This window comes from Colias eurytheme, chromosome 10, assembly GCF_061535395.1.
Source record: "Colias eurytheme isolate Ceu_HAF_F1 chromosome 10, ilColEury1 Martin Lab GWU primary, whole genome shotgun sequence".
Classification (NCBI taxonomy): domain Eukaryota; kingdom Metazoa; phylum Arthropoda; class Insecta; order Lepidoptera; family Pieridae; genus Colias; species Colias eurytheme.
In genome coordinates, this window is record NC_142989.1 from 9,817,427 (window position 1) to 9,840,844 (window position 23,418).

Consider the following 23,418-nt stretch of genomic DNA (forward strand, 5'->3'; position numbering starts at 1 on the left):
CATAATTTAATACCACATGCAATAACACACATCAATTTCAACAGTAAGTATATTTTATTTACAATAATACTTTATACTATAAATGAAATAATAATTAACAATCAGAATAATGACTCTAATACTCTACTTTCATAATATTATGTATGTGCTTCTACAGACACTTTTATAAATATAAAATTTCAAATATATTGCAAGCGTAAATTATAGGTTTAGATAGGCAATCATTAACTTGAATGTTAATTGTTTAAAGTATGCTTATTATTAGAAATAATTAATTAAAGATAATATTATTTACATACCAAAATCTCACTTGATAATTTTTAATACATTCATACTCTTTAAAAATGTATACAATTAAATATTGTCTCCAACAACAAGTCAAATAATGAGTATTAATGTCACGAGTCATTAAATTACATAATTATTTTATAAGTACATAGGTATATAAAGTTTTTAAAGATTCAATAACATAATTATCAATAAAGAGATCATATTCACAGTTCGTAACAAAAACATTAAAACTATCGACATTTTATAATATTACCCACTCTAAATACATTTTTAAATAACTTGATTACTATAATTATATTTTTTTGTAACTCTTTGTACACTAATATGCAAAACAACAGCCGTAACAAAATTCATTTCAAAATTCACAGATCATACGAGAAGCTGCGCTACGAACACGAACTTGTTAACCCCCATTTAACATGACAACCTTATCCCACAGAAACTAACAACCTAGACGACAAAACAAAAGACAGGTCTACAGAATTCACAGATCCAAATAAGTAATCTGTGTAGCGGTTACAGCAGCAGCTGCAGCCAGCGTAGCAGCGACCGCTACGACCGCAGCCGTAGAGCCCGCAGCCCGCAGGCCGCACCGCGACCCCCATGTTGCAGGACACGAGTAGCTGCCTTACGAATACGAACTTGCTAACCCCCATAGGCCATAACACATGGTAACCTAATCCCACTGAAACTAATAATCAAGACAAGACAATCATAATATTATTGTTTTTCTTTTCATATGTAATTTGAAATTTTATTTTTTTGTAATATAATTTATGTAATTTTTTAGATATAATTAATGTAATTGGTGCAATACCGTTTTAATTATAATAATAAATAAATAAATAAATAAATAATACCCAGACAGATCTATTGTAAACAATAAAACATTGACTGATGTATACAAGAGAATTCACAGATCCAAATAGGTAATCTGTGTAGCAGTCACAGCAGCGCACGCAGCCAGTGTAGCAGCGACCGCTACGACCGCGGCCGTAGAGCCCGCAGCCCGCACCGCGACCCCCATGATGCAGGACACGAGCAGCTGCGCTACGAATACGCAGCTGCTAACGACTGCTACGTCAGTGCCGATCCCGCGCGACCCCCCGCTGCCCCCGCCGCAGCTGTCCCACTATAAAGAAGCCACTTAGTTGTTTATTTATAATTACTTATTGGACAAAATATGAAAAAAAACAGGAGTATGTAAAAAGCAGAGTTGAATAAGCATAATTTGCATAAAAAGCGGCCTCATAGCTGAAAAGCAATATTTACAAGATTTGTTATATTCTAGTTTAAATAAATTATTGAGAAAATCTTAAAGAATAGAAAAATGGCCTGAGCAATCTAATTTCTTCTACTCTTTCGGTTTTACGTGCTTAAAGCCCACGATGTTTCGAATTAGAATTCGAAAAACTCGTGGGCTCGAATTTTTATATTCTTTAAAATGTTCTATGAATGAAACTAAATATTAAAAATAAATAATAATTTTTATATTTATTTACACTCTTTTATTGCATAGACACACAATATTCATTAGACGAAGTTAGAGTTTGAGAGTTCAAAAGTACTAGTAGAAGGAGCATATTTCGGTCATATGATTATTTAGGGCAATAACAAAACACGTAGTACCGTACAAGAGTGGTCCACAGAGGCGTAACAATTTTTTTTCTTGGCGGTAATTTGATTTTGTACGGCATCCACTCCATACAATTTCAACACCTCGTAAATTTCGAGTGACTACACTATACAGTGGAAACGTTCCACAACCGTGCAGTCCATTAATTAGCATCCGATTTAATTACAAAGTGTTAAATTCTAGTAAATCTCTTTGATGTTGTACCTTGATTTCATATTCTGGAGTTCAGATTTATACATTAATTATCGTCATATAATAAGACGGAATGAATGTAGGAATAATAGATTAAAATATCCTCTAGATAAAACTAAACGGAACAGGTAAAATTCTAAAGATATCTCTTGAATTTTACCTTTTACATTTTACGTTCTTTCGTCTAGTTTCTGTTTGAAAAACAAGGGAACTAAACTCAAATTCAAACATTTATTTATTCGCGTAAACTCCTTCTAGAAGCACTTTTGAATCATCATAACATAGTTTTACCGTTAAGAGCTAGTTTTGAAAGCAGTTTCTACAGAGAAGAGCGGACAAGAAACGCTATAGTTAGCTCTTTTACAATCATGTCATCACTAGAGTCTAGAACAAGCTTTAAAGCTATCGCGTAACAATACAGATATAGAAAATAAAACTTAAAGGGGGGATGCAATGTTTATGGAGATGAGAAAGCGTTAACAGGAAGTACAAACGACGAATAAGAGGTACTTAATACTAGTGAATTGAAAGTGATTAATTCCTATAGCTTTATATTACACTAGTGGTCCGCCCCGGCTTCGCCCGTGGTACATATTTCGCAATAAAAGGTAGCCTATGTCCTTTCTCGGGTATCAAAATATCTCCATACCAAATTTCATGCAAATTGGTTCAGTAGTTTAGGCGTGATTGAGTAACAGACAGACAGACAGAGTTACTTTCGCATTTATAAAATTATAGTATGGATAGTGACAAACTTAAAATGCAACACGCTAAATTATGACGAATAGCTTTTTTAACCTATATAATGATAAAAAAAACTCACCATCCCCGTGGCATGATAATGGGCCACCAATAGATACGGCATAGTGAACAGTGTAGAGTACATGACTCCAGCGGTCCAACTGAACAGTAGTACTGCAGCTGGAGCCCGCAAGATGCAGAGCAGCATCATACCACAACTGTACGTGCTTAGACCTCCTACGTATACCTTTTTAGCCCTGAATTGGAGAAACTATTGTTGAATTTGATAAATGCTTTATAGATATAAATTTATAAAGAATAGAAAAAATTCGATCACGAGGCGGTACTCGAACCCGCATCCTTTCGCGCCAAACCGGGGCGAATGCCTGACCAATTCAGCCACTCGTGACCTGCCAGAGCGATCGAATTTATTCTATTCTTTCAGTTTTATATGTGTCTAAGGGACACACCGCGCGCCATCTATTGAGATGATTGAAACTATTGTTATTTATTTGTGTCGTAAAAACAAACATAGTAATAAAATCGAATTTAACTTAATTATGGAGATTTTGGTGAAAGATGGTGCCAATGGTAGTATTATTTCTGAAAATGGTTATTATAAGGCCATCAACTTGCATAATTAAATAAAATTATTGACGATTTGATCTATCTACTCTTTACAAAAGCCGAGAATAAAAATAAGCAAACAATAAGCCAAAAATTGATCATAATATGCAATTAAATTTCTTAATTTGCATTAAAAGTAGTATGCGGAAATTTAATATCATTCGTAATATTTTAGATATCAAAAACAGAACTTCCTAATTTAATTCAAATGCAATATCAATCCAAAAGCTTACAACATTGTAAACACAATAAATAGCACAATAAATATATCAATAAAAATTAAAGAAAACAATACCAGCTTCTAATGCTCATAATTTACAGCAGGTGTTCTTATATTCAAACAAGTAAAAATAAATAATTCGAATAAATATCTCATAGTAATATCACGGCATAAAACCTTTGAAGGATATAGACCGTAGAATTATTATATAAAAATTGCCAAGAAACTGGGACATGAAAAAATCTAGAGCATGAGAAGCCACAAAAATGATGTTGAATGTCAAGTCTTGTCCTATTAAATTTCACAGTCAAGTTTAAAGTAAATATATAGGTATTATAAAAATAGTTAGTTTTGAATATTTTTTTCATATTTAAAAAGCATTACTTCAGTCTAAAAGCTTCGAGTCTAAGAGCTTCCAAGAATATCTAAATAATTAAATGACTTTCAAGAATGGTCATTCAGTTACAATCTCCAAGGTATAAAGCTATTTGTTTTAATAAATTTAACTTCACATATAGAACTAAGATGAAATGTTCATATATCTTGCTTACCTTAGTATCATGATGATGATGATGATGGTGCACATAATAATTTACCATAATTCATATTTTATATTGGAATTGCTCTAATTTAAAGGTGCTTGATATTAAAGTAGCTTTGATAATAACTAACATAACTTTCAGATGATAGGAATATGAAATAATATCATGATGAAATCAACATACACATATCGAACTAGGGCTTAATTACAATGTGGCGATTAATTTAACAATGATAAACCCAATTAAATCGCATAATTAGACTGAGAAGCCATATCCAACTCGTGATAGTAACCTGGCTTCGTTTCGACCTCGCAATGTTTATATTAAATTAATTTTAAGTTCTCTGTTCAACGAAATCACGGAATAAGTTTTTTCAGGTAAGCAAGATGTTTTGAGCAAACAATAAAGCGTCTGTTGACTGTTTGTATTTTTTTTATTTACTAGCTGGAACCTTATCAATTTTATTTTTCGACTAAAACACCGACAGTTTGAATATTTTAAAACCTCAAGTATGTACTAGTACGAACATACAAAATTCTTAATTTTATATCCCACATATAGATAATTTTATAAAGAAAAAAATTGGTACTCAAATTAGTTGGGACTCAAAAGAATCGCAACACACTTTAATATGTTTCTGTATTACGTACAAGGAATGTTTTAAATAATAATCAAACAAAATTCCATTATTACATACACACAATCTAGAACCCTCCTTATCCCCAACTTACCCATGTTTCTTAATAAGCTTTTCAATAATTGTGGAATAACAGGCACAAGACAGCGAGTACATGGCCATTCCCCAACATCCGAAACGAACGCCGGCTTCATAGTTGATTCTACTCTCACTACCCTCTGGCGCCTGTTGGAAATAATCGAGCAAAACTTGTAGCCACGTATTTAGTATTAATGTTTTAGGAGAAATAAAATATAGTTCTACATTTTTATCACACACTACAGAGGTAACTCTTAAATAAATAAAAGATTTGAATTTAGAGGCAGCAAAATATATTTTAAGACCTTACACATAAAATAATAATAGAAATACATTTAGTTAAAGTCGGTAGGTCGTAATCATATAAATTAAATTCAATTGAAGGTTTCGTAAGTACTTCAAACATCTAATAATAAGTTCTTTGAAAACAGTATTCAGAATATAGTTAAACAGTTTAGTAAGTAAAATCGCTTATAAATTATTTCATAATATTAAATTGTTGACGTACTATGGATCAACATTACCAAGAAGCCATATTCATTTAATCCTTCTCTAATAAACAGTTTGTTAGTATAAACACCTGTTTAACTAAACGCAGTCATAAAACTTAAGCGCATAAACATGATAGGAAGTTCTCTATAAAAATTCTGACTCATTCGTCTTTTCTTGAAATTGGGATGTAGGTGTGTCAAGTCTGATACTGCAGATGATTTAGATTTATTTATTTAAGATTATTTGGAGTTTTACAGAGATCATAGTAAATATGTAATCTATCAGATTGTGAATTTATATTAACAGATTGTTATTCTATCCATATTCTAATCTGGAAATTAAGGATTTTATTAAAGATCTAAATAACTCGAAAATAATAAGATTGTGACCTCTTCTATTTTAATAAAAAAGGTTACAAATAAAAATAATGTATAATTTAATTTAAAAAGTATACTCACCGCTGGATTCCCACCATACACAGATTCACCAACAAAATCGGTGAAGTACAGTGAATAGCACACGTGAGCCATCCAACAGAAGAGATTGGTGAGACACACCACCCGGAGGGAGTTGGGCATCATGATGATGGACAGCAAGTAATGCTTCAGGGATAATGGCTCTCCATGACCCTCGGGGATTGCAATACTGGGACCCTGGAGTAGGTATAAACCATTTTTATTATTAAGGGAAAAGTACGGGGACCATGGAAAATAAAAAAAACCCACCCAGAAGATCTAGTAACCTCTCTAGCAAGGAGTTGAAACTTACATTTAATAAGCTAGCTAAAATTATTTAAAACTAGAAAGTAAATTAAAATTATCTTTATTTTTATTAGAATTACTATAAACCTCATATTTATTAACATCTCTTACCTCATTCTGTTCCAACGCTCCATACATAACAGTACCATCCTTAATCAACCCATCTTTTTCCACTTGTTCCTCCTGGATACCCTCTACTTGTACTACTGGAGGTTCCTGACTTTCATCGCTTTTTCTAAATTCTTCATATTGGTGCAACTCGTCCAAAGGAATTTCCTTAAAACTGGTTATTGTAGCTGATACACATACTATGAATATTATTGTGATTAGAGAAAACACTGCTCGTACGTGCCCTCCGAAGAAGTCGCCTGAAATTTTGTAAAGGGCTTTTTTATTTTCTGTATGCAACTCAGAATTCCGAAATACAAGGTGGGCCAAAAGAAATCACCCTATTGGAAGATGCTCTCATTTTTGCAAATGGCCGCCAATGTCAAATCTGTTTTGACATTTGTGTACTGGACAGATGTAGAATACAAGTGAACAAGCCATGGAGCGATACAGTACCCAATAACGCAGAATAATCGTGTCAACTTTTTTGCGTAACAATTCGTCGCCGATTCCCCGGCCGTCCGACACTGACTGTGCAAACACTGCGCCGTTTGGCCACCAACCTTGAAGAGTATGGGACCACACGAGACGTTGCCAAGAGTGGCCGGCCCCGGAGCGCCCGTTCTCCCGAGAATATCGCCGCTGTTGCCGAGGATGTCGAGCTGTCGCCGGAAACATGCTACGGGCACGGTGCACGCTATAGGGCCATGTTGCTGAGTTTTTTTCTGCCGCAATTGGACGAATTAGGACTGGAGAATATGTGGTTCCAACAGGACGGAGCAACGGCACACACTGCGCGAGCCACATCCGATATTCTGAGGGCGGCTTTCCCGGGTCACCTCATCTCTCGTTTTAGCGATTTGCACTGGCCCGAAAGATCGCCCGATTTAACCGTTCCAGACGTTTTTGTGGGGTTTTTTTGAAGTCCCGTGTTTACTTTAACAAGGCTGAGACCTTGAAAGCCCTCAAGGACAACATTAGACACGAGTGCGAGAATTTGTCGCCCGAAGTTCTCGCTGAAGTGATGAGAAATGCCATAAAACGAGCCCGTATGGCAATCAATTGTGACGGCGCCCATTTGGCCGATATCATCTTCTCGACTTAACCAATAAAATTTTAAAGGTTCAAATAAACATAATCAAAAAACAGAATCGAAGTTTTTCATTTAGAAAAAAAATGAGAGCCAAACAACATCGGATGACTTCTTTTGGTCCACCTTGTACAATGCCACACTCGGCAAATATAAATTAAATTGCACCGCTGTTTTTTGTATGAATATTGGGTTATTATAATGTAAGACTAAAATTAATTACTATTATAAATAGATAACATCTGATACCTACATAAAATGATACATTAAAAAAAGAAAATCAAGCAATCAATAAAGAAAATTTCCATCACAATAATAGCGTAGGGAGAGAAATTGTACTAAATTGACAACTCATTTTAATAATACGGATATTTCCACAAAATTTCAATACGTGCGGTTGTGTTGCTAAGGTGTATTCAGATACCCAGTACCTATTCTATAACGATAGGATACATAAATGTTAATATAATATTAGTAATTTTCTCTTCGTGTTCTCCATGATATAATAGGGTTTTAAAATAAAAAGCACTTAATTCACTAGCTCCTCTTGAAATTGAGTAAAAGTGACAACTAAACTGCAGTTATATCATGAAGAAAAAACTTCAAATTATAATTTATATTTTCCATGATAGTAGTGTATTGAAGGCGTCTGTAATAATCCCCCAAAACATTCAATACGTAAATGGATTCCATTACATATTCGATTTTAAGAAATTTATAAAATTGATTAATTAATTATTCGTTTATAAGTTTCTATTCCTGAAATAAGCACTAAAAAAGCAAGTCTCTATCTTAGTCTTTATTTAAAAATCAAAGTACAATAATAATAATTACCAAGGCTAGTTTCATCCCAGTTGATCCCGCCCAGAGCATATCCCATGAAACCGCCCAGACCTGCCATTATCGTGAACGTGCTCAAACCTTTCGCGTGGTCCTCTGAAAACGAGAAAAATAAAGATAAATAATATCGTTTACAATTTTATTAGTGTCTTTATTTATTTCCTTATCTTAGTACTTATCTACATTATTATTTCGTTCACTTGCATTATTTATAATTTCATGACTATATTTTTATGTATTTTTTCTTATTCAATAAATTAACATAAACAATTAATAAAATGCAGACAACTTTCTTAATTCATATAAATCCAAAGATTTTGAATTTCGCTTCGCTTAGGTACATTCAAGATCTTTGTATAAATCCTACTAGTATTATAAATGCGAAAGTTTGTGAGGATGGATGTATGTGTATGTGTATGTGTAGGTGTTTATGTTTGTTACTCTTTCAAGAAAAAACTACTGAACCGATTACAATGAAATTTAGCACACATATAGAGGGTAACTTGGATTAACACGTCATATTAGGTTTTATCCCGGAAATCCCACGGGAACGGGAACCTATGCGGGTTTTTCTTTGAAACGCGGTCGAAGTCGCAGGCGGAAAGCTAGTCAAATATAAATTTGGGTGTATCAGATTTTCCCTTTTTATGTATGAATTATGTTCCTATTACAAAATTAAAAAAATATTGATATTAACACACAGTTGAACACAGTTGAATCATAACGCTCTCTTTCTAATAAGATAAGGTCAAGTCTTGTAATTGCAACTATACCCGGCGCGGCCTAAGATGATCCCTATGACAGTTCGTCTTAGTGATTGCTCGTATGATGGATCGTGTCGATACTTTACTATTTTATAGGCTAAGGCGTGGTTTGCATTCAGCCACGTCGGTAAACATGTTTTTACAAATATTATAAAATGAATTTTTAACGTCTATTATGTAAACGAAACGGTAAGTAAAACGAAAGTTTTCCAAAACATAAAAATGCTCCTTATCATTTTCTCGTAATCTTTAACCCGTTTAACACAGTGTATATTATTTTATCATGAAAATGGAATCCCCCATTTAATTTTTCTAAAAAACTTATATTATCATAGGTAAGTAAATTAACGCGAACGGTAATTAATTAATTAATTATGCTGCGATCTTCTGTTCCATTCAATAGAGAATGAACTATAGCTTAAGCATGGAAAAAATGTGAACTCGTTTCCATTATCGAAATTTGTTTATCGATACTTTCCGCACTAGTCGATACATGCCAACGATGTAAGTTTTGAAGGACGTAAACGTAAAGTCAGATTGATATAATTTCTCGTAAATGTTAAGAATTGTTATAATTCCAACGGAATATCATTGTAATGGCATAAAGCTACGTAAAAATTAATAAATGCCATTTTTAGACGCCTCCAATACGTTTCTAATTTAATGGTGACGCCATTACAAGTTTGTCTCTTGAGAATAACTGTCAGTGTCATAGGGATCATCTTAGGCCGCGCCGGGTATATCTGGTTAATGCAACTATCTTAAATAACGCCCTCTAGGATTGCTGTTCTGCACAACAACAGGCGTGATATTGTTCTGCTAGTAAAAATATAAATAAAAAAATATATATGGCGCTCATCGGTCAAGAATTGTGTGAGTGACAGGGCTTTTTGTCATTCCACCATTTTGTTATTGCCAGCGCTGAATGCACGCGGTGCGTAATTTGATCAAAAATACTGTTTTTTGTGGTTTTTCGCGGGTTTTTTTACAAGGAGTGTATTAATCAACCACGGTAAGTCGTTTTGTACGTGCTTGTTTTATTCTACGATGCTTCTACTCCGAATTTTCTGTGCAGTTACATTTACCAGGCCAAATATGAAAAGTCTTATTAATGCAACTATTTTTTTATTTTTAGGTTAGTTGCAATTATCTGACAGTTTTTGTATGAAGTATGAAAATGTTAGTGATGTGACAGTGGACATAAATATGTCGATACAACCCAATGATATTAAACTTAAATTATAAAACGCCTGATTGTTATTTTTCGATGATTGTTACTCAGTGACTTATTGATATAAGTATTTCCATTATAGAAAAAGAAGATGTGATCTCACGATTACCCGATGCTGTGATAAATGAAGAAGACAATATGGTAATCTTTCCTTATTTAAGGTAGAGATAATATTTGAATGTAAGTAAACAAGTAGAGATTGTCTAATCTAAAAATGAACGCCCCTCCACTAAACTTAATTGTTTCAATGTGTGAGGACAAATAATTATTGAACCACTTTATATGTGTGCGCGCGTCGATTCTACTGCAAACTTTGACACTCGCGCACTGATTTGTCAACTAATCGGGCGATTAGTTCAGGTGCCTAGCATTGTATGGCGGGGAGAGCGCGCTATGTACGGAATGACACGTCCGTTCTGTCGTGCATCGCGTCATTTATGCACTAGTTGGCCAACTAGTCCTGTCGTTCGGGCATGGTCTGGACTGGAGGACTGAACGACCAATGAGGCAGACCAATTTGTGTGTATTGCGTCTATACACGTACTTTGAATGTGAGCGTAAACACAGTGGAGGGTCGTTCATTTTTAGATTAGACAATCTCTACTTGGAGTTCTTCTGTTGGGAAATTTGATTAGGTATTCTGATTGAGATTTAATTATTCTAATTAATTAAAATGAAGCTAGGTAAAATAGTAAAGAGTTCAAAGGAAGAGTAAAATAAGACTGTTTGATAACTAAAAGGCTTTTAGTGTGTTTCAAAAAAAGTTAAAAAATAGTGTAGAATTTAGAAATAAGAGTAAAAACAGACTTTTTCATTACTAAATAATTGTTAAGTACCTACTGTGTTTAAAATGTTTCGTTAATTTAAATAAATTAAGAATTTGTTATGTGATTAGATATATTCTAATTAAAATATATATAAAACAGTATATCCCTTTTTTTTTTTTTTTTTTTTTTTATAGTGGGGAAATCTTCCAAAGATACTCACGGCCCCCGGGGAAGGAGCCTTGGGTTATGTCGGATTCTTACCGACTAAAACCCCACTGTGTTCCGTCGAGCCGCTTTAATGATGGGGCCGCGGGTATTTGTTAGAATTCTTCCGCGACCAAAACAGTATATCCCTGAGTTTTAATTCTGCTACCATGGCAGTCGATAAAATTACGATAAGGTTCCCATTAGGGCATGCACCCGGGTTTACCCGGTTCCGAAAAACCCGGGTAAACCCGGGTTTTTTGATGATCTTGAGAACCGGGTCTGAATAATATGAAACCCGGTTCTCCCGGTTCCGACCAAAATATTAAAATATAAAGTATTATTTATATTTTGCTGCATTATTTTAACAAATTTATTCTTTCTGGCAACGTCAGACTCACGTGCATCGCGAATTTTCGTGCCACGCCTCAAGCTTGGCTCTATATAACCTAACTATAACCTTAGATGCGATAGGTTTCCTACGGTTGTATTTATTATTATTATATGAGCCATGGCTGTCCCATGCTGAGCAAAGGCCTCTCTTCCCTCAATCCATTTCTCCCTATTTTGAGCAATTTTGCTCCAATCTGCTAAATGGGAATCAAGCTCGTCCCGCCATCTTGTTCTGGGCCTGCCACGCAGCCTTTTGTCCTTGTTGGGGATGCACAAAGTGGTAATTTTTGGCCACAACTCCTCCACATTCGGCAAACATGGCCAGACCAGTTCCATTTCAGCTCAGCAGCTTTATGAGCTACATCGATTATCTGTGCGCAGTATCTCATTTTGGACGCGATCCGTAAGTTTTACGCCCAAAATACTGCGCTCCATCTATCTTTGCCAAACCCCAAGTGCGAACTTTTGGCGATCAGTCAATGACCAAGTCTATACACCGTAGGTGAGGATGGGTAAGATGCACATGTCCATGAGTCTTCGCTTTAGTGAAAGAGGCATCTTTCCTTTCATCAGCTCTTTCATGGACCAAAAGCTTCTCCAAGCGTTCTCAATACGTTTACCAATTTTTTTATCCTGTCTTGCTTGGAAAGAAACTATTTGGCCAAGATAGGTATACTCATCGACGTATGCAACTGACCCACCCTCGACAATGATGGTGGTTTTGATGCTATTAGTCATTATCTTTGTTTTGGTCATGTTCATCGTAAGTCCAACCCTAAGCTTGCATCGCTCAAGTCTTCGAGCATCGTTTGCAAAAAAAAATGGGCTTCGAAAATGACAAAATATAATAAAGGTTACAGAAATATTTTTATTAGATTTGTCGTGAATTTGAAAAGCTGTTGATTTTACTGTTTCACATAATGATCCAGCCATGTTTTTGTTTTTGGTATTAAGCTGAAATTTATATCGAATACTCAAGTCTACGGTCCCTTGATGCTATGAAGAAGTCAAACTCACAAGCCAGCGCATCAAAAGATACAGCCGTAAATGCTGAAACTTTTCACAAATTTCGACATTTACATGGAATTCAAAACCTACAGGGTACTTCTCATGAACACAGAGCCTTGAAATTTGGTAAAAGTAACGTCTTATAACACAGATAAAGGAAAAATTGGGTTTACAGTTTGCAGTTGATGAATAAGGTTTAAGTTTATATGCGATATTATGATAACAAGGTACTTTTTTAAGACTGATAAATAAAGAGAAGTATTGAAATTTTGTTTCTTTATTAATTTAATAAAATAAGACACAAGCCGCGTAAAATAAAAGGCCCATCAGGTACTTTTACATTTACTTTTGTTTTATTTCGTATTTTTTTCCGAGGTATTATAAAAGAACCGGGTAACCCGGTTCTACCCGGTTCTGAGCTCGATTTGGAACCGGGTTTCAAAAACTTGGAACCGGACTCGGTTCTGCATGCCCTAGTTCCCATCACTATTTTTGAGAAAATAGTTGCAATATCCCGCCCCACAGCTAAAAAGTATTTTTTTGCGAAATTGGTCTTTATTTCAAGAGCCTAGATATCATAATCCTATGAATATTTTTCAAAGCTTGTTATTAAAATACACGCGCAGAAAACACACATAGAAAAATAAGTAAAACAAGCAATTAGTTGCAATTACCCGCCAGGACGGGTAATTGCAACTATTGCTGTCTTTTTAAGAACTTTTGGAAATACTTTTTTATTCTTCACAGTTTTTCGTGATTATGACGGTGAAATAATATCCGCATTAAATTTACTTATTCACAAATTTTTAAGAAATATTTTTTTCCGTATATTTATAGAATTATGTAGAGATGAAGTAATGACTCCAATATTTTTAGTTGCAATTACAAGACTCCACCTTACCTCTTTTGAGTTTTGGTATAGATAAGTGTAACGAAGAAACCCATCGATATCTCATGTTTTTCGTGATAACACGTGTTTGGAAAATCCCAAAACAAGACGTGTCTCTAGAGATACTTACACATTAAGGTTACGTATTATAAATTATAAATTTTAGCTAGCGCATTATGTTGGTGGTTTCAGTATAGTTATCTGATTATTGTTATACTAGCTGTGCCCGCGACTTCGTCCGCGTGGAATAGTGACTGCATAGTAGTTACTATGTACTTAACTTTTATTGAATAAACACGTACTACCATAAATAATTAAAAGAACTTTTAGTAAAATTTATTACTAAACTGAGCTAAAAAATAAAAAAATAAATGCCTAGTTAATTTTCTACGTAAAATTTTTTTTAAATTATGTCATATTATTTTTAGGGGGGAAGGGAGCAAATTTATTTTTCTTCCTTCCTTGTATATATTTTTTTGACAATATATCGTGCAGCAACTGAGCGCCGAGACAAACGTCAAAACGCAAAGGAATAGAATCCGCTATCGATACTAATTGACATAAGCGTATGATGTTTTGCTAAGGATTTGTTCACCCTACCAACGACGACGACGACCACGAACAAAATTTTCATCCAGTTGCAATTTAACAATATTGTGCAAAACACAATTAGAATAAAATATTAAAATTTCCTGTCGTTCTGGTGCTTGGAATTTTTTTTTGAGATCAATGAATGAAAAAATAGATTTTTCGTAGAAACGGTAGCTCCTAGAAAAAAATGTATTTGAAATTTTTTATAGATAATTTTATGATCTACAATTTTGGTAAAAGGTGATTATATGATTAACTTACCGTCTCGCCGACAATCGCAAAAAACCTATTTTTATATTAAATGACCTCGAATTTTTTTTCTTTCCGAATACCAGTATGACGGGAAATTTTAATATTTTATTTTGAACCAATTTTGTCTGGAGGACAATTTGGTCGTAGTCGTTGCCGTCATTACTAAAATATCATGAGTTTATGTCAAAAATTAGCGATAGTAGTTTCTATTCTTTAGCGTTATTCTATTCTCTGACATTAGCCTCGGCCTGCTGATTAGCTTAATCGATACTCAGTTTTTATCAAATCCAGCACCAAATCCAAATCAGCAGGCCGAGACTAATGTCAGAGAATAGAATAACGCTAAGAAATAGAAACTGCTATCGCTAATTTTTGACATAAGCTCATGATATTTTAGTAATGGTTCGGTCACACTACCAATGACGACGACGACCAAGACCAAAATTTTCATCCTGACAAAATTGGTTCAAAATAAAATATTAAAATTTCCCGTCATACCGGTACTCGGAAAGAAAAAAAATTCGAGGACAATTAATATAAAAATAGGTTTTTTGCGATTTTCGCGGAGACGGTAAGTTAATCATATAATTACCTTTTACCAAAATTGTAGATCATAAAATTATCTATAAAAAACTTCAAATACATTGTTTTCTAGGAGCCACCGTTTCTACGAAAAAACTATTTTTTCATTCGTTGATCTCAAAAATAAAAATTCCAATCACCAGAACGACAGGAAATTTTAATAATTTATTTTTAATTGTGTTTTGCACAATTTTGTTAAATTACAACTGGATGAAAATTTTGTTCGTGGTCGTCGTCGTCGTTGGTAGGGTGAACAAATCCTTAGCAAAACATCATACGCTTATGACAATAATTAGTATCGATAGTGGATTCTATTCCTTTGCGTTTTGACGTTTGTCTCAGCGCTCAGATCTTTCCTGTCTCACGCCTGTAGTAACTAAACCGTTTAGACCGTGCAATAAAAATTAAATTAAAAAAAAACCCAACGCAACGAAGACACTGAGACTGAGACTGAGACACTAAGACACTGATAAAAATTAAATTAAAAAAAAACCCAACGCAACGAAGAAAAGTGCATAGAAAAAGGAATAAATAATTTTACAAACTTCCCGATGATCTTTAAAAATAAATACCATTTTAAATATTTATAAAAATAAAAAAAAAACAAAGTCGTCGGGGCTGCCATACCATCATTATCATATCATATATTATATTTTTTTTTATAATGGTAATTAATTTTAAAGATCGTCGGAAAGTTTGTAAAATTATTATTTATTCCTTTTCCTTCGTTGCGTTGGGTTTTTCTTTTAAATTTTTAACTTCGGTTTCTTATTTTCATGTAATATTTTCAAGTGAGCGAGACCTACCTCTAGCTCCATATTACATTCCTACATCATATTGATATCTATAAGTTTGTTGCTCCTTGACATCTTTTAAGTTGGGCCGTAACCGTGCACAAATTGTAAGTAATGGATCACAGTGGCAAAAGAAGTGGTATCTTTAGGAAAAAAAATTGCCAAGGGCCAGACCTATGTGGCTTTGAGTAGAGTTCAAAATTTCCAGGGTGTGGCTATCCTCTCGCTCCCATATCCCCCTCTTCTTTCACAGACTTTCAACCCTTCTCTTTCCACCCCTAGTAAATGGCAGAACCGATTTTGATGTATACCATATTATCTAATTGTACCTATATGTACACGTCATATCCTGTTGTTTGATGCTCCATTTGGTTTATTTATCTTACCACTGTCACCCCTAAAGTGCCCTATATGTAATAAACGGATGAACCGATTTCGATAAAACATTACTAATTGTAATTCACACGTTGCTCTTTCATATTTTGATATGCCGCTTGAGTATATTATTTGACCACATTCGATTATTGTTCATTCCCACTTTTACCGCTGTAATCTAATAAATGGATAAACCGAATTGGATAAAAATATAACTAATATTTTTTCCCACATTCCCACTTTTACCTCTATATACCGAGGTATAATAAATGGATGAACCGATTTTGATACACTTTATCTAAGAACCATAGTAAGCATAATTCTAATTTGACCCCTTCCCCCCCCCCCTACTACCTCAGCTTACCCCCCCACCCTTGGGGACTTTCGATATGATCACCTGGACATTTATAAGGAATAACTGTAGCGTATAACAGATAACTTACGTTTTATCGTACACTGTATAGTGTACAATAGAATGCCTTAGCAAATGTTCGCCGTGAATACTTAAATGGTCATAACTTTTTTATTTACGAACCGATTAACATTAAAATAAACACTAAATGTTAAATGAAGATTACCACAATATATTAGTGAAAACCGCCGCATCTAAATCGGATAAGCCGTTTCTGAGATTAGCGTGCACAAACATACAGACAAACAGACAAAAATTTTTTTAACTACAGTTTTGGGTTTGGGATCGATTTAATAATAACCCCTGCTAATTTTTTTTTACATATTTTCATTGCACAGACATCACTTTTCTAGAATTTTATTATATGTATTGATTGACCACGCGCAAGGTTATCTACTAATTTCCACTACATCCTCACGCAAATCGTCGATTTTTAAGAACATTGAATCTGTAAATAAAAAAAATCAAAAGATTACTGTACCTAATTTTATTAAAAAGCTACTATCAAATAAAGTTTTATCAAGAACTAAAGTGACCTTCTTTGGGCGTTTAATATTATAGTCTTGTAAAAGTTATACATAAAAATAAAATTTCATCATTTTCTTATTTTGTCATAACTTTAACTAATTAAAAACATGAGTCTAACTATATAATTATAATAAACAATAAATATAAAAGCTACAACTTATCTTTTGTGGGAACGCAAGAAGGCGAAAATTTAAAAAAAAGCCGAAGATTTTTAAAAATGTAACCAATGAACACAATCACTGTTATCTACTATTACCCAAAGAGAATACAAATACTACGTCTATTACCTATATTAACTGTAATGGTGTCTTGTTTGACATCAAATAATAAACATCTACCCTCACTTATAAAAATTTAGTATATTCACATGAAATATAAGCGAACCTGAAATGGACTCTGGGAAGATATGAATTATTTATTTAACTTTAAAAAAAAACAACCTCACCAACATCATAATATTTAAATTATGAATTTCCAAGAAGCGTTTAATATTATGTAAATTGATTTGATTTTAATGAAATCTCATAGATGGCGCTGTTTTAAATTTGTCTTTATACTACTAAGATTCATTATACTGTTTCTCTGCCAAAATTACTTAAATGATGTAGTTTTTATAGTGTAAAGGTAGACAATAGCATGGCTTACTCAAAAACAACATTTAAACATGATTCTTTATATTGTACGCTGTCGTAGTACATGGAATACGTAAGAAAAATAAAGGTTCACAGCTCCTTCCCCGTAGTTGATAGCTTGATAATATGTAGCCTATAGCCTGACCCGACCTGTTAGTAATATTCATGCAAAATTTGAAGTCAATCCATGCAGTACTTTTCGAGATTAGCCCGGAAATACATACAGACAAACAGACAAACAGACAAACAGACAAAAATTCTAAAAACTATGTTTTTGGCTTCTATATCGATTATAGATCATGGATTATGTATTCTTTTAAAAAAATATTCAATGTACAGTTTTGACTTTCCTACGATTTTATTATATGTATAGATATTCTACTAGAGGTCCGCCCCGGCTTCGCCCGTGGTACATATTTCGCAATAAAAGGTAGCCTATGTCCTTTCTCGGGTATCAAAATATCTCCATACCAAATTTCATGCAAATTGGTTCAGTAGTTTAGGCGTGATTGAGTAACATACAGACAGACAGAGTTACTTTTGCATTTATAATAGATATTAGTATGGAATATGGATTATAAATTTGAGCTAGCGCATTATTTTGGTGGTTTCAGTATAGTTATCTGATTATAGCCTATAGGTATACATTCTATTAGTTTTCAAGTTTTTATTCAACTAACTAAATCCTTACAATCAAGAGAGCAGTCAGCTAAATAGCTAGTTGGAATGGAAATTTGTATCTAATAATAGTAGTGAGAATCTAAAAACTGTTTTGATTCGATTTTATTTTGTACGCATTTTTAATTTCCTATGTTAAAGTATAAAGTCATTTAAAAACTGTTAAATTATAGTAATTAGTAGCTAAATTATATATGAAAAAAAAAACTAATATCTTTTTGTCCAGGCCGGCAGATCTATCACAAGAATGAAAATATCTAACGCCTAAAATAATACCTTATATAATCTGCCATTACCCGTTCAATCTTAGTCTTGACGCTAAGCTAATAATAGTTTTACGTCATATAAATTTACACTGGAGATAAGGGCGAATATATAGAATTCCATTATCGACTACTTCAAAGGCTATTCAGGTATTTATAGCACAAACCCTCGTAAGTAGCTTATAGATTCTGAGATTTACATCGGAATTTTTAGCAAGCCCTCACAAATTATTCAATTTGAATATAGGTATGCAACATAAGTTAATTGAACGTTTACCTATTACCTGTTATTATAAATAGTTATCATGCGAATGAATAGAAAATATTGTAAAGTTAATTTAGTTGACATCACTTCTTTCTATGTTACAATTTACATACGATTTTCCAAACGGTAAATGGTAAAACAACAATTTAAACATATTAATTCTATAGTACCGTTTGAGAACAACAAACATGTCTATTGTCTAACCTTAATATAACTTAAATGTTCCAAAACTGTACCTATTTACATGAATATATCAGTGATAACCAAATAGCCAAGAGGAAAATACCAAAATAAATATTGTTAAGATAGATCAATCACTGTGAAAGGAAATGATAGTGGCTTGTTTTCAGGCTAAATTGAAGTCACATGCTGTGACGTAGCAAATAAATATTTAATTAAACACTGCCCACGTCTATCAATCTGGGTGAAGGATAGCAAGCAAAATGTTTGAAACTGAATTTTATTTAAAATATTGAGATAAGTAACGCAAAAAGAGGTCACAAAGTTCGCGGTGAAATAGGAGCAATGCTCTCACAGGTTCTTATTGTTAATTTTTTATTTATTGTTATTATGAGCGTGCAATGTATTATGTTTCTTAAATTGGTATATGATTATTAAATTAAAATTTTCCAAAACAGCATAATATTTAAATATGCTACCTAAAATATGTTACCTACCTGAAATATTATCATAAAAAAGTAAAAATTGATTGATGAGTGTTTTGTTTTATACCAAAAGAATTTTCAACAATGTTAAAATAATATAAAAAATGGGTTTTTATTTCAGAGATAAAAATATTTAAATCTTTAGGAATTCAGATTATTCATCAGTGCCGAACGAATATCATTGGATATTAACTAAAATGTTTTTTCCATACAAAGATAATATACCTCTTCCTTAAGATATGGTAATAAGCCGGTAATATGATCGACATCTTTAAGTGCGTCTGATAAAATAATCTTTCCGTCGGAAACTATGATTCTAAAGTCTATATAAAGAAAACGTTTTGATAACAATAAATCCAGTTGTTTATAGCTCCTCCAAAAAGGTTTAAAAGATGTGTATGTTCTCTTATTTCGGGCCGCCTCCTTGGTACAGTGGTTGGCGCTTGAGCGTAGAACCGAGGGGTCCTGGGTTCGATTCCCGGTGGAGACGAAGAAAAAAAAATGTCTCGGTCTGGCAGGACACAGAAGGCTGATCACCTACTTATCCCTAAAGAAAATCGATCAGTGAAACAGATGTATGAATAATGCATCTGCCCCTTACCCCACTACGGGGACACGGGACTTCACACTATGTTCTCTTATTTGTTACTATGAACCGATTACACGTATTCCAAATTCCACACACAATCTACATTTCTCTAACATTTTATTTAAATTATCTTTTATCTGAAGTAGTACCTACAATCAATCATAGCAGCGATATGATACAAAAATCTTCAAAAATCTCCTTGATATATTTTTATTAGAATATGACATCATTTAACGAAAATTCATATAATATTCATAGGGATTTTATGTGTCTGGTTGTAATCATGTACTTTATAGTATTTGTTAGTTACAAAAGTAACTATTTTATCATTTATGAACGACTTGTTTAATTCAAGTAGGTACATACCTATATTTTTTATTATTTAATTGAAGGAAAGCGAATACTCACGCTAAGCTATGAGATTTTAATATTCTCATTTGAGAAAAGCGGGCATTAATAGGTAAAATAAAATTCAAATCAAATCAATTTATTATTGTCCGCGGATGCAATCGCAAGGTACAGGTAGTGACAATTAATAAAACTGAATCGCTAAATGTGTTGCTAAGCCTTAAACTCGAGGACGTCTCGATCAATTAACGTATTTTTGAGGCATTAGGAAGGTTCTAATGAAGAAAAAACCCTACTCACCCGGCACAGTAACATCCAGAAGATAAGCTCTCGCCGGACTCTGACAGGCATCAGCATCAAAATCCAAGAGAACTGTCCCCAAAACCGTGAACAAAACCCCCCAAGGGTGGTGGTTTGTGCCCTGCGTCTCTAACGCGGAACTACGAGGGCCCAGCGCCGAGGGGACAGTTGTTCTATTTATGGACCCTAAGTCACCGAACGCGTAACCTATGTCTTCGCCGTTTGGTACTAGGATGAGACCTGAAATTGTAGTTATGAATATTGTAAAATATCTGTTGAAAAGGAAATAATAACTTAAAAAAGCGCTTTTTTACCCTAAAAATAATTGAATTGATATATCGTAATTTATAGAACAAATGACAAGGTATTTCATGAAGTCTGTGTACAAAATAGATCCTGACTTCAAATTACGAAGATCATGACATAGATCGTTTAAAAAAAAACTTAAATTGCATAATACTAAGTGCTACGGCGTAGCAACTCTACAGCACATCTTACATTTCTTACAATTAATTATAAATATGCATTTTTATCAATCATCTACTCTTTGATCTTATAGCAATAATAAGTCCATTAAACACGAATCCAATAACCTAAATACTTACCAAGAAAAACACCAATAGACATCATAACGATAAAGGGTCGTCGTCTCCCATATTTAGAGTTGCATCTATCACTCAAAGAGCCCAACAGAGGCGTCATAAAGAAGCCTATTAAAGGTGATAGAGCCCAAACTAAAGTCATTTGCTGGTGGGGAACACCAATTTGAAGTAAGGTTGGTGACACGAACGCCGTTTCGCCGGCATATGAAAATTCTATACCCATGACTGCGGCTGATATCCGCATGAGTTCTATTCTATTTTTTCGCCTAGAATACATAAAGGATTGGTTTTATATAATGGATAAAATGTATAAATAAATGTATGCATGGATACGTAGTTAATAGGACATTGTAAAAACTTAAATATTATATCAATTAATTCATAAAAGTCTACACATAATTAGATTTGTGTATTAACGTAGCGTCGATTACAAATACCAAATTCTAATGTATTTTTTATAATTTCTTTACAAACTATTTAAATAGAGAATTATTGTATTGTTAGAAGTATTTATATTAAATTTTTAATTATATTTAAAATGCAACATATAAACCTTGTATAAATTAATAACATATTCGTAACGAAGTAATAATCTAATTAGGTTATCTGATTCTGTTTATTATAATGCGTAGTACGTGTTTAAACAATTCACATGATGATATACTTTTATGTTAATATAAAAATAATGAAAATTTGGGTGGAAAATTGTGAAAAAAGCTTCAATTTAAAGGTAATGTTTGCGAAGCGTCGATCAAATATATAACTCTTTTTGTTAGGGTTCCGTAGCCAAAATGGCAAAAACGGAACCCTTATAGTTTCGTCATGTCCGTCTGTCCGTCTGTCCGTCTGTCACAGCCGATTTACTCGGAAACTATAAGTACTACAGTGATGAAATTTGATGGGAATATGTGTTGTATGAACCGCTACAAAAATATGACACTAAATAGTAAAAAAAAGAATTGGGGGTGGGGCCCCCCATACATGTAACTGAGGGATGAAATTTTTTTTTTCGATGTACATACCCGTGTGGGGTATCAATGGAAAGGTCTTTTAAAATGATATAAAGTTTTCTAAAAAACATTTTTCTTAAAGTGAACGGTTTTTGAGATATCAGCTCTCAAAGTCGTAAAAAGTATGTCCCCCCCCCTCTATTTTTATAACTACGGGGTATAAAATTCTAAAAAAAATAGAGGTGATGCATGCTAATTAACTCTTTCAACGATTTTTGGTTTGATCAAAGTATCTCTTATAGTTTTTGAGATAGGTTGATTTAACTGTAATTTATTATATTTGCTGCTACGGAACCCTTTGTGCGCGAGCCCGACTCGCACTTGGCCGGTTTTATTTGCTTAACTTTCGCTCTGGTAGAAAGGGTTTTTTTGAATGCTGCTAATGAAATAGGTAATACGTGTTTTATTGTTCTGATGTACCTTCAAACAATTAAAATTTTTATATAATTCATAGACAAAAATATTTTATATCATTAAAAACTGAACATTAAAAAGTGTCTAAATATATATTAAACCAACAAAGTTTAGATTGTTATGTTTTAGACATTATCATAAAACACTTTCTTTTGGTCAAAATTAAACAATAAAATGCGTTAACTAATAATTTTTATTCACTAATCAATATAATTCATTACATCGCTGTGCATATTTAATACTTTCTCTAAACATAGGTACTTTGATATGCATCTGTGACCTACTAAAATTAACTATTTCATTGACTAAGTATTTAGATAAGAATATGTGATATAAATACCTAAACAAATCACAATATTCGCTGTTATCATATACACGGTCCGGTGGCTCATCTGACGTCGGTATACCAAAAAAATGTTCCTTCAGCATCTCACGAATACCTCTCGGATGCTCTTCCTTCCATTGCGCCCACCGCTCCTTATATTTATCCCTAACACCGTGCAATCGTCCCGTCACACCTTGATATTCATTTAATTTTTCCGCCATGTCCACTAATTCACTTTCTACAAACTAATTATAAAAAACGGAACGCGAATTCACGAAAAAG

General features: G+C 33.4%; 1 protein-coding gene across 2 annotated transcripts; it reads right to left on the minus strand.

Annotated features, from left to right (window-relative positions):
* Nucleotides 1-1,204: 1,204 nt before the first annotated feature.
* On the minus strand, nt 1,205-23,418 carry lovit (loss of visual transmission). 2 transcript variants are annotated; one of them, XM_090106711.1, is made up of 9 exons: nt 23,152-23,418; nt 21,391-21,653; nt 20,786-21,025; nt 8,250-8,351; nt 6,320-6,585; nt 5,915-6,109; nt 4,981-5,111; nt 2,943-3,117; nt 1,205-1,423 (listed from the first exon to the last, which is right to left on the minus strand). In XM_090106711.1, exons 1-9 carry the CDS (start codon nt 23,355-23,357, stop codon nt 1,205-1,207), a joined length of 1,797 nt encoding a protein of 598 aa, XP_089962837.1. In that variant the 5' UTR covers nt 23,358-23,418. The 2 variants fall into 2 exon arrangements, with proteins under 2 accessions (XP_089962837.1, XP_089962836.1); XM_090106710.1 differs by having other exon boundaries at nt 6,305-6,585.